The sequence below is a fragment of the Pseudopipra pipra genome, chromosome 8 (assembly GCF_036250125.1).
Source record: "Pseudopipra pipra isolate bDixPip1 chromosome 8, bDixPip1.hap1, whole genome shotgun sequence".
Classification (NCBI taxonomy): domain Eukaryota; kingdom Metazoa; phylum Chordata; class Aves; order Passeriformes; family Pipridae; genus Pseudopipra; species Pseudopipra pipra.
Window position 1 is genome coordinate 22,648,150 of NC_087556.1, and position 11,428 is coordinate 22,659,577.

Here is an 11,428-nt window from a genome sequence, read left to right on the forward strand (position 1 = left end):
ACATGGATCACAGTCTTACCTAAAAACATAAATAAATTTTAGAAAACCACAGCAAGAGGGGGGCAGCTGCAGTGTTTATTTGACAATCACATGCAGTGCTACACAATTCAGTCCCCCTACTTGCTCAGCTCCCTTCCTCCCAAATACTGCCCAACAGCTTGTTGCTGCAACATCTGGGAATGAGTCCTTTTATTTAAAACAGCCAACAGCAGTTTCCAGGCCAGGGACTGGTGTTTCAGGGGAAGCCAAGGGAAGAGGTGTCAGGCTTCATCACCTAGTGCATGTCCTCTGCAGCCTGAGGATGGAAGCAGTATCCATCTGTCCACGTGGCAGGGAAGACCCTGGAGTCTCAGCGTCCTTGTCCCAGCACGGTGCCTTCCACTACAGAATGTTCTTTGCAATTGCGTTCAGGGTCCTCACTTTGGCCACATCTGCCACCTTTATGGAGTACTCAGGGGCAGAGAAGGACGCTCCCATGGCAACGTTTGGATTTCTGTCAGGAAAACCAATGGTTACTATCTGCTGGTGATACAGATGGGTGAGACAGAACACAAGAAAAAAACCCATCTCCCCTCATCTCAGCAGTGGCCAAAGAACCTGCTGGTGCCACCCAAACTGAAGATGGAACAGTAACAGAAAAAATAATAATCCAAAGGCAAAAAACAACAGCATCAGCAGAAACCCAGTGCAGATCTGTGGACAAATATAACCCATTCCTTGCTCATTCCTCTGAGGCACATCCCACTGGCTTCCCAAATTCTGCATGCTGATGTTAAAAGGCAACTACATCCCAGACCCTGCCTTCCCAAGTGCCACACAAGTGCACTCACAACTCCCAGGCTGGCAGCAGGAGAAATGCTCCAAGGATCTGGTTCTGCATGAAGCTCGTGTCCAGATGAGGAGCACTGTTGGATTCATACACTGCAGAATACTGTGTCAGGCACCTCTCACAATTTCAAGCACAGGAGTGCAACAGCACCCAGGAAGTTGTTTGAAATTTATGCCTGTTCTACAAACTCATGTTCACACTCATCTAGCCTTTCCCTTGTACAGTTCTGCTAAAATATAACCATAAATAATCAGTTACCTGAACTTCATCCCTGAGTCCCGGGCTGAGCGAGCAGAGCAGTGAAACTCAGAGGCAGTGGAGCCTTCCAGAATCCTCTGCAGGTTGCGCTCCGTGATGCCACCTCCTGGTGGGAACAAACCCGATGTCAAACACCAAGCAGATGACGCTGTCCCAGACCAGACATCACGCTGGGACCTACCCATAAGGGACAAGCACCATATACCCTGAAGGGAAAACACAGCCCTTGGGACAATGGAGACCCAGGCACATGAAAAGAAACAGGAGAAGCCTTGACTCATGTTATCCTACAGAACTAGAGCTGTCCCCAGTTCCTGCAGTGAGCAGCAGCTGCAGGGCTCTAGGTGGCCTTTACTCACACCAGGGCAGGAGCTGCTCCTCCTGGGCACCCGGCTCAGAAAGCCAGATCAGACAGTGGATCCCAAGCAGGAGGCTAGGAAGGAAGGGCTAGGGATTGAGGACCTGGTAAAAGATGACAAAAAAACATTACCTGGCACCACCACAATTCTGCCCTTTGCCTGAAAGAAGAATAACATGTTAGTGATATTGCTCAGCACTACATCCACATGTGCATTTGTGGTGTGGCAAAGAAACCTCACATGCAGCACTTTCCACAAACTCATGGATGTCACCGTGGCCTACAATTCATTCACTCTCACCCATCTTTTTTGTTCTGTTCGTGTTTTACAAGGAAATGTGGAAAAGAATTTGCTGTTACAGCTAAAACAACCTGTCCCCATTCCGTTCTACCTTCTGCATCCCACCTGGCTACCTGTTGCATTTCCCTAATAAGAACTGTGAAACACCCAGCAGGGACCTCACTTTGCTGTTTGTGTGGGCTCATCACACCAGCTGTTGAAACCAACTCCCACCACCCTCCCCACTGTCTGTGAGCAAGAATGACTCAACCAGTCTTTGCTGTGGGAGACTTCAGGGCCCAACCCATATGGAACTGGGAAAACAGATTAAAGCCAGGCAAGGGAGGGAAGGCAAGTGCTCCCTGACAGAAGTGCCCTTATAGAAATGAGGGCTACCATAAATGTAGCAGGCAACACCCAGAGGTAGCAGCCACAGGAGAACACAGTGAGCACTTACTTGTTCCGCAAGCCTCTTAATCAAGGACAATCCTTCCAGTGCTGAGCTGTCACAGCCACTCGTCAACACCCGCTCAAATCCCAGGGAAATCAGGGTCTCCAGTGCCACCACAGGGTCATGCACCATGTCGAAGGCTGAGAGACCAGAACAACAGCTCAGAGATCACTCGGTTCATTGTGCTCAAGCCCTGTCCCCCAGCCAGCTCAGGCCCTTGCAGCAGTGCCAGGGCCACCATCCTCAACTCCTCAGACACAGTGCAGTAACACAACTCCCCAAGCCTGAACCCCCTGGACCTTCCCTCTCCTGCACAACCTGCAGAGCTTTCCCCCTGCAGAGAACGACCCAAGGACACCAAGCTGAGCTCCCTCCCAGCCCCACCTGGCGCTGGCAGTGGGGCACAGGGTGGTCCCTGCTCGGGGCACTGTCCCCAGCAACTCACCGCGGTGAAAGGTGACTGGCAGGGGACGGCACACGGCTGCAACAAGAAGACATATGGTCAGTCAGGGCTGGAACAGAGAGCTCCTTGTACTAGAACAAGAAAAGTACATGACAGGAAAGAGGGCAAAGGCTCCTCAAGCCATTTTTAGGCAGTTCAGAACAGTCCCAGTACTTGCTGGGAACATTGCAGCAGCTGTTGTTTGGCCAAGCTCTTTGGTGGAGAAGAGTTATTCTGCCCTTCGAGAAAGCAACAAACCCTTTGTTTATCCATAAAGAGTAAGACCAAAACCTCTTCTCTTGTCTAGAACATGCAGAACCTTCATTTCCACCATAGATGTCTTCCTTTGTAGGAAGGAAGCAAGGAAGTTGTATCATATACCTAGGGAAAGGACAGGACCATTGCTCTTTGAAAGCAGGAGAGCTGATTCTTGTGATTTCTTTCACTACCTATGATTTCTGGTCTCAGACCACAACAAACTTCACCAGTGGTGCTCTATTTACTATGCAAAGTTTATTTCTACAAAAAGAAATCCACCTGCCCTAGAAACACTGGTTCCAGCAGAGCACCTCACTGGCCTAGTGGAGCCAAGTCCTAGCAAGACCCTTGTCTTTTGCTGCATTCCTTACAGCACATTCACCTTTGTACAAGACCCTCAGCAGCACACCACAAGGGAAAGGCTCAGCTCTCTTTAGCTTTGCCTGTAGCTCACAGAAAAGATTCAGAGAGAAAGGGAATTTGTTTCCACATATTTATGGTCTGGACTAATGAATTCCCACTGCAGCTTCAGTAGCTTTTTATATGTTTCCATCTCTCTCTTGTCATCTTTTCTCACTGAGTGTGTTAAGAGAAAAAAATGAAGATGAATTGCCAGCTTCCCACAAGGCCAAGGTCCAGGAGACACATATCCTAGATATGTGCAGTAGGGAGATAAAGAAAAAAGGGCAAAGAAATAAAGGGACAAAACCCAACAGTTTAATGCTCTAAAAGCAGCTCATCTAAGCCTTCTCAGACCTTGCTATTACGGCCCAGGTGGCCTCAAACTCTGTGTGAACAGTTTGGGGCTGTGGGCCCCGGGCTGCAAAGTTTCTTAACTACTTAATGTCTCACGAGTGTGGCAGCACATGAAACTGGAGAAGGTGGAAAAAGACGGCAAGACCATAGACGGGCCATGCAGACCAAAGCACTCCGTACAGCTCTTTCTGGGCCCCTGTCCCAGCACAGAGCTGTGCCCGCGGACACCTCACCCAGCAGCGCCGTGCACAGCTCCGTGTCGATGCGCCCGTCCTCGGTGAGGGCCCCGAACACGAGCCCGTCGGCGCCGTGCAGCTTGGCCAGGCGGATGTCGGCCTTCATCACCTCCACCTCGCGGTCCGAGTACAGGAAATCGCCGCCGCGGGGCCGGATCATCACGAACACCGGCACCCGCACGCACTGCTTCACCACCTGCAGCAGCCCTGCGGGCGGCACGGGGGGCTCAGCGCCCCGACACGGCACCTCCGGCCCTGGGCGGGCGGGACGGGAGAGGGGAGGGAGGGGAGAGGAGCGGGGATGGAGGGATGGCTGGGCAGGGGGCCCAGGGGCAGGGGCGGCTCACCCATGCTCGGAGTGGTCCCTCCTTCCACGAGGCCCGCGCACAGCTCGATCCGCCCGGCACCTGCGGAGAGGTGTGTCAGAACCGGACCCGCCACGCCGCCGGCCCCTCCCGCGGGGCCCCCCGGGCCTTACCTCCGCGCTCCGCGTTGACGGCGGACTCCACCGAGTCCACGCACACCTCCATGAGGAACCCATCGTCCATGCCTGTGGAGCGGGAGCGGCGCGGTCACACCGAGCCGGTCCATGGCTCCCGCCCGGGTCGCACCACCCGGCCCGGCCCCGCCCCGCTTCCGCCGCAGGCCCCGCCCCCGGCTCCGCTTCCGGCCCCGCCCCCTCGCGGCCGGGCCCGCGCCGCCCGGTGGCGCGAGGGCGGGCGCGCGGGCGGGCGGAGGCGCGAGGCGGGCGCACCCCGTCGGCGCGCGGAGCGCGCAAGCCCCGCCCCCGGCCCTTCGGCCCCGCCCCCGCCGCCGCGGGGGCCCCGCCCCCGCCCCGCGCGCGCCCTGCTCACCTGCGCTAGCGCCGCGCGGGGGTCGCTGCTCGCGCTGCCGGTCACGCGCCGCGCGATCGTCATGGCGACGCCCGGGCGTGCCCGGAAGGGCTCGCTCCGCGCTTCCGGCCGCCGCACTTCCGGCGTGGCTCGGGATGCTGCGGGCGGCGCGCGGCGGGGCGCGGGGGCTGTTGCAGGTGCGGACACCGGCACCGTCGGCCCGCGGCCGCCTCCCCCCGCAGCGCTGGCTTCAGCTCCGGCTGCTGCACCAGGAGCCCCTACCCGCCGCGCCGCCGCCCGCCGTGGGGCGATGGCTTCTGGCCTGCAGCGGCGCCGTGGCCGGTGCCGTGGTGCTGGGCGGCGTCACAAGGTGAGCGCGGCACCACCAGCCTCGTTGGGGCGCTCAGAGGGGGCCCTTAGGGACAGCGGTCCCGGCTGCCCTCTGGTCCGCGCCGCCGATGACCCCGCAGCAGGGACCCACCCCGAGCGTGCCTGTAAGAGTCCTGTCATGTCTTTCCGCCCTGGTTGCAAGGGACATGGTGAGGTAGGGCTGGAAGTACCAGAGAGACTTTCACAGTGTGTTGATGCCACTTCGGGATGACTCTCTTACACGTTTGTCGTAATTTTAGGTCTGATCACTTACAGACTGTCTGATTTCCATCCTCTTTCTATCTCTGAGTTTAATGGTTGTCTGAGCAAATGTTTTAAGAGTTATCATAAAACCACAGAATATCCTGGGATGGAAGGGACTATCCAAGTCCAGCTCCTGGGTTGCTGTGCAGGCAGCAGCTCTCACTTCAGCTCAGTGGATTTGCCTCCTGTCAGGGAGTGAGTTGTGCCTGCTCTGTCTCTGCCCCCAGGCTGACAGAATCAGGCCTCTCCATGGTTGACTGGCACCTGGTGAAGGAGATGAAACCCCCACAGACACAGCAGGAGTGGGAAGCTGAGTTCCAGAAGTACCAGCAGTTCCCGGAGTTTAAAATGTGAGTGTGCAAAATTGGAAGGAGAGTGGGCTGAGGCCATCCCTTCTGCGACTGAGCCATTCAGGGAACTCTTGTAAGAAGGAAAATGTTTTCTGAAGTCACTAGAAAGGCACACAAAGCCTGCCTGGTGGTGGCTCCTTCCTTTTTCTGAGGAAGGTGACCCTGTGTCGTGCAAAGTTCAGTGTAAGGCTGTTGCATCACATGGAAAGGTTCTTTGTTTTACTGTTTTTAACAGCCTGAACCATGACATGACCCTGGCAGAGTTCAAGTTCATTTGGTACATGGAGTACTCGCACCGCATGTGGGGCCGTGTCGTGGGCCTGGTCTACATCCTGCCTGCAGCCTATTTCTGGCACAGGGGCTGGCTCAGCCGCCCCTTGAAGGGCCGTGTGCTCGCCCTCTGTGGGCTGGTCTGCTTCCAGGTGAGAGAGCTCTGCAGCCACGGGGATGATCATAGAATCATAGAATGACCTTAAAGATTACCCAGCTCCAACCCCCCTTGCCATGGGTGAGGACATCTCTCACTGGAACAGGTTGCTCAGAGCCCCATCCAGCCTGGCCTTGAATGCTTCCAGAGATGGGACATCCACAGCTTCTCTAGGCAAACTGTTCTAGTGCCTCACCCACCCCCACAGTAAAGAATTTTTTCCTAATATCTGATCTAAACCCACTCTCTTTCAATTTGGTATCTTCTGATTGAGCATAACTGATTCAGTGGGATTCGTGACAGCTTGAGGGGTGTCAGTGCTGGTAGCTGGTTGAAGGCAGAGGAAACAAATTGCTTTGCCCCTAAAGTTTATCTGGTCTTAGTAGTTGCTGCTGCCCTGTCTGGCTGTAACCCCTCTCCTGTTCTGTTAGGGGCTGCTGGGGTGGTACATGGTGAAGAGTGGGCTGGAGGAGAAGCCAGACTCGTACGACATCCCTCGGGTCAGTCAGTACCGCCTCGCAGCACACCTTGGCTCCGCACTGGTCCTGTACGCTGCGAGCCTGTGGACAGGGCTGACTCTGCTGCTTCCACAACACAAGGTATGGAGTGCTGTGTCAGGAGTCAAAAACTCAGGGTAGTGTCAATTCAGTGGTCTGGGGTGTGATGTGAAGGGTAGGGAAAGGATGTAAAGGCTGATGGTGCTCTGTTTTAGTGTCGGTTCCCGACTCTGACCTAATACTTAGAGAATACTTACAGTTTACAAAATACCATTCTGTAAACCTCATGATTATGGGACACTTCCTTTGTCTTATGATGTTTGGCTCAAAAGGGATTAGACTCAGAATTTGTGGCAGTTCAGGCAAGGGTGTGCCTGGCTGGGCTAAATGGTTTGTGCCAGTAACTGTCCAGTGGCCACTTCGATTTCTCACAGGGTTGGACTTGATTAGCTGTGGTTTTGAGGAACCACTGACGTGTGACTGCTGTGTGGTGGTCTATAGATTCCTCCTGTAAAATAAAGGCAAACCCATTGTCCTGTACATGCAGTGAAGGCTTTTCTTAGCTGCTGCCAACAGTACTGGAAATGCTTTGCCTTGATTTTTTTCTGCTTTTCTTTGGTTTTTATTTTACAGTTGCCTGAAACACATCAGCTCCTTCGCTTGAAACAATATGTTCATGGCACTACAGCTCTCATTTTTCTTACTGCCCTTTCAGGTAAGGCTCTTTCTTTCTACTGTCCCATTTGCCACTCATTCCTCTCTGCTGTTTGTTTTTTTTCTGCTGATCTGGTGGGGACTGTAAGCAACCCCATCCATTCTCTGGGAAACGTGCTGCTGTCACGGAGCTTACAGTCAAGAATGTACTTACTGGTCTTTCCAGGTGGAGATGTGCCTTCCAGCCTGCCTGTGCTGTGTGATCTCTGTGTATGTTTCTAAAAGAAATTCAGGATCAAGCTGAGCTCTTGAATCAGAGCTGTGCAACCTGGAGTGACACCTTTGCCTACTCTGGTAGTCTTTATTTTTTGCTCTGGAATTGCAGGTGCCTTTGTGGCAGGACTAGATGCTGGCCTTGTGTACAATTCCTTCCCCAAAATGGGGGAGCACTGGATCCCAGATGATCTCCTTGCCTTCTCTCCTGTGCTGAGAAATATCTTTGAGAATCCTACAACTGTACAGTTTGATCACAGGATCTTGGTAAGTGCTGTCTTCCTTATGTGTCTGGGCTGCTTCTGTCCTCTTTGGGCTGTGGTTCTTTCTGTCAACTTGAGTGATTTCCAGGGTGTCCAAAGGGCCTGAGAGCATCTTACCAATTTGCTTCTGCAGGAAGAGGAAGTTTAGCATTCTTATTTTCAATGTGGCCTTCTTCCTTAAGGAGGTTTTCCTCCTGCGCAAGTAAAAGACTTTGTTTCTTTGTGTCTCCTTTTCCATAACGTGAGCTACAGTGGGAGGTAGCCCTTGCTATTGAGATGTCTGGGAAAGCTGTGTGAAATAAAACTTGGAAATCTTGATAGTGAATGCTTCCTTCAGCATTTCTGAACCTGCTTTACACAGTAGCACCCTTTGAAAATATCTCAGCTAGTTAGAGCAATCCGATTATTAAATACCACTGGCAGCACTGCTGTGAACTAAGCCGTGGCTAAGACTAAAAAGGAAGATTAAGAGGAATCACCTGGTCTGACCTGCACAGCAAGATTATGCTGGTGCACTACAGCCGAGTGGTGGAATGGAGATCAGTTTTCCAGATGACAGCTTCCACCTTCAGTTGTCAAGGTGAGAGCTGGGAGGAGGGCAGACATAATCCCTAATGAATAAAAGAGGAAAAGCTGTTGGAAAATAAAGCATTAATTTGGAGCAAAAATGAAACTCTCTGTAACTTCAGTTAAAGTTCAGGGTTGTTAACCTCATGGCGTGGGAGCTCTGGGATTTGGTCATGGTCGATAATGTGTTTCTGTGGTTAAATATTGCTCACAGAATTTCTTCTACTGCATGGAAGGTGCAGCCAAAGGCCACTGCACCCATTTCCTTTGAACTTTTGTGGAAGGGTGGTTGTTTCCCTTCCTTTCTGTAGGGAATTGCCTCCGTCACAGCTGTCACAGCACTGTACCTCTTCTCGCGGAAGATCCCACTCCCTCGCAGGACCAGGATGGCTGTGACTTCCTTACTGGCTGTGGCTTGCATGCAGGTACTGCCTTTTTTGTTGTTTTTGCCTCAGCTTGGATCTGGGCCCAAGAGCTTGGAGCTGAGAGGTGGAGCTGCCTAGACCCTACACCTCACCATACTGCATGCACACTCTGAATTTGGGGGTGGGAAGTCCTGCTGTGGCTTGTGAGCCTTTCTACACCACGCTTTGTGCTGGGGATGGTATCAGTGGTGCATCCATAGCTGCTCTTAACCTCTTCTCCCCTTCTTGGCAGGTGGGCCTGGGCATCAGCACACTGCTGCTCTATGTCCCCACACCTCTGGCTGCTACCCACCAGTCAGGCTCCCTGGCACTGCTCAGCATGGCACTGTGGCTCATGAGCGAGCTCCGGAGAGTCCCCAAGTAACCCACCCGCAGGAGAGCCCTGCCGGAGGGAGCTGCAGCGCCGAACTCAGGGGCGGCCCAGACCCTTCACCCCGGGTGCACGGGCGGATGTGCGCCCGGACGGGTTGGCGCAGGGAGGCGGCGGGTGTGAGTGTAAACTTTGTAACATAAAAGAGTTTCTGCGGAGCAGTTCGTGTGTGGCTGAGCCTCCTTTCGGGAGCGAGGCGCGGGGGCAGGCCGGCGGCCGCCGGGCCGCGCTGGGCCGAGCGGATCCGAACGGAGCCGAGCCGAGCCGAGCGCAGCCTGGCGTCTCCGCCAATGGGAGGCGGCGCTGACGGCGGCGCGGCACGTTCGGCCCGCGGATTGGCCGCGTGCCGCGGCAGTGGGCGGGGCGGAGCCCGCGGAGCGGACGGAGCGGAGCGGCCATGACGGCGCACAGCTTTGCGCTGCCGCTCGTCCTCTTCTCCGCCTTCTGGGGCCTCGTGGGCATCGCCGCCCCCTGGTTCGTGCCCAAGGGGCCGAACCGCGGGTGAGTGGGGGCTCGGGGGTACCGCGGGCGGGGGGTTCCGGGGCGGGGCCTCCCCGTGGTAACGCCGATGTCTCCGCAGGGTGATCATCACGATGCTGGTCACCACGGCCGTGTGCTGTTACCTCTTGTGAGTACCTTCCCCCGCCCCCTGGGTGCTCTGGCCCTGCCTCCATGCCACCGGGGCTGATGGCACATTGGGTCCCTTTGCAGCTGGCTCATCGCCATCCTGGCGCAGGCCAACCCCCTGTTCGGGCCGCAGCTGAAGAACGAGACCATCTGGTACGTGCGCTTCCTCTGGGAGTGAGCAGTTCCCAGGAGCCGACGCCTGAACCGAGACCCCCCTGCCAAATCCGTCACCGTGAGTGGGCAGAGGGCTGGGGTGGCAGAGATGTCCTCGCTTGCTTGCCTCTTTCAGGCAGGGGAGGGAGCTGCAGCCTGGTCCTTGTCAGGCTTGGGGAGATGCTTTGGCTTCTGTGCATTGTGGCTGTGGTGAGCTGGTCTCCATATGGGGCTGCTGCCTCTACGCTGGGCCTGAGCAAACCAAGCACCGTGGTTCTCTAGATTTGTGGGAGCTTCCTCATGGGTGTTAACTTCTCCTCCTTTCTCCCTCCCCCAGCTCTTGCAGCTGTTCCAGCCTCTACCCTCCTGTACCAGGCAGCCCCCAGAGGTGCTGGGACAGAGGCTGGACCCGCTGCCCCAGCGCACCTGGAGCACTGCAACCTGGACCGATGATGGCTCGGCCCCTGAGCATGGCAGGCAGCACCCCTGGACAAGGGCCTAGTAAGCTGGCACTGGGAGCAGCCAGGGAGAGATCCCTTCAGCTGCCCAAGTGCTGCCGTCACTGAGCACCATCCTGCAAGGGATCTGTGTGGTGGGGTTCCAGAGGATCCTGTCCCAGCAGAGCTTGCCCTGTTCCCTCAGCACTCAGCCCTAGCCCCCAAGTGAAACCCCTGCTCGTAGCCCAAGCTGCCCACCTTGTTGCCCTATCCCTGGTCATTTCAGGCACCAGCTGCCCCTCTGCATGAGAAGGCAGGAACCATTGCAACCTCTGTCTGTCTTCTGTGGTGGGGGTGGTCCCTGCTAAGACAGGTTGTGGCTGTGGGTGGGAGAAGGGAGGGCTGACCCTGGAGGAGCATGCAGACCCCCTTAAGTGTGATAAGGGAGGTGTTGGGGTCTGCTGGAGGGGATGAAAGGAGGGCTGTGTCTCCCACGTCAGCAGTGAGGCAGCTGCAGTAGTGTCTAGGTATCTCCACCACAGTGACATGGGTCCAGGTTGTGAGAAGAACACAGTAGGGCGTTGTGTTTTAGGTTTCCCCTTATTTATGAGATAATTTATCTGTATTTATTTATTTATTTGTCTGTGTTCAATTTGTGTTGTGGAAATAAATCCTTTTTCTAGTAAGTGATGTTGGAGGCTGAGTCATTTGCTGCTTTGAGGCTGAGGAACAGTCTTGGCCTTACTTAGACATCTTTCCTTCCCCCTAACACTGCTCTTGCAGCATGAGAACAAGGCTGGGATCCTCAGCTGTTGAGCAAGTTGGCAGCACACTGGTGCATGGAAAATTTTATCCTTGATGGCACCTGTGCACTCATGCTGTGGGACCAGGGTCACAAGTAGGCAACAGTATGTGCCAGAGGGAGAATCGGCTGTCTGCCCAGCCTCTCACAGTAGGCAGCCATGCTGGCTCCATCTCCATGCCTGTTCAGCAGCCTGGAGCAGCTTAGTGGCCTCTTTGCCAGGCAGCTCTATGAGACTGGGGTGGGAAA

The 11,428-nt window shown here is 55.0% G+C and overlaps 3 protein-coding genes across 5 annotated transcripts; 2 read left to right on the plus strand and 1 right to left on the minus strand.

The window, feature by feature from the left end:
• Positions 1 to 55: 55 nt before the first annotated feature.
• CUTC (cutC copper transporter) lies at positions 56 to 4,807 on the minus strand. 2 transcript variants are annotated; one of them, XM_064663024.1, is made up of 9 exons: positions 4,723 to 4,807; positions 4,347 to 4,418; positions 4,216 to 4,275; positions 3,866 to 4,075; positions 2,622 to 2,657; positions 2,183 to 2,316; positions 1,578 to 1,605; positions 1,088 to 1,193; positions 56 to 493 (listed from the first exon to the last, which is right to left on the minus strand). In XM_064663024.1, the coding sequence occupies exons 2-9, from the start codon at positions 4,414 to 4,416 to the stop codon at positions 382 to 384; spliced, it is 756 nt and encodes a 251-aa protein (XP_064519094.1). In that variant the 5' UTR covers positions 4,417 to 4,418; positions 4,723 to 4,807; the 3' UTR covers positions 56 to 381. The 2 variants fall into 2 exon arrangements, with proteins under 2 accessions (XP_064519094.1, XP_064519095.1); XM_064663025.1 differs by lacking the exons at positions 56 to 493; positions 1,578 to 1,605; positions 4,723 to 4,807 and having other exon boundaries at positions 1,094 to 1,193; positions 4,347 to 4,510.
• A 25-nt stretch (positions 4,808 to 4,832) lies between these two features.
• LOC135418100 (heme A synthase COX15) lies at positions 4,833 to 9,321 on the plus strand. 2 transcript variants are annotated; one of them, XM_064663022.1, is made up of 8 exons: positions 4,833 to 5,071; positions 5,562 to 5,684; positions 5,920 to 6,106; positions 6,543 to 6,710; positions 7,242 to 7,323; positions 7,648 to 7,802; positions 8,677 to 8,790; positions 9,023 to 9,321. In XM_064663022.1, exons 1-8 carry the CDS (start codon positions 4,857 to 4,859, stop codon positions 9,152 to 9,154), a joined length of 1,176 nt encoding a protein of 391 aa, XP_064519092.1. In that variant the 5' UTR covers positions 4,833 to 4,856; the 3' UTR covers positions 9,155 to 9,321. The 2 variants fall into 2 exon arrangements, with proteins under 2 accessions (XP_064519092.1, XP_064519093.1); XM_064663023.1 differs by having other exon boundaries at positions 4,881 to 4,898.
• Positions 9,322 to 9,503: 182 nt separating this feature from the next.
• On the plus strand, positions 9,504 to 11,063 carry ATP6V0E2 (ATPase H+ transporting V0 subunit e2). Its single transcript, XM_064663026.1, has 4 exons — positions 9,504 to 9,661; positions 9,741 to 9,788; positions 9,872 to 10,019; positions 10,278 to 11,063. Exons 1-3 carry the CDS (start codon positions 9,558 to 9,560, stop codon positions 9,963 to 9,965), a joined length of 246 nt encoding a protein of 81 aa, XP_064519096.1. The 5' UTR covers positions 9,504 to 9,557; the 3' UTR covers positions 9,966 to 10,019; positions 10,278 to 11,063.
• The last annotated feature ends 365 nt before the right edge of the window (positions 11,064 to 11,428 follow it).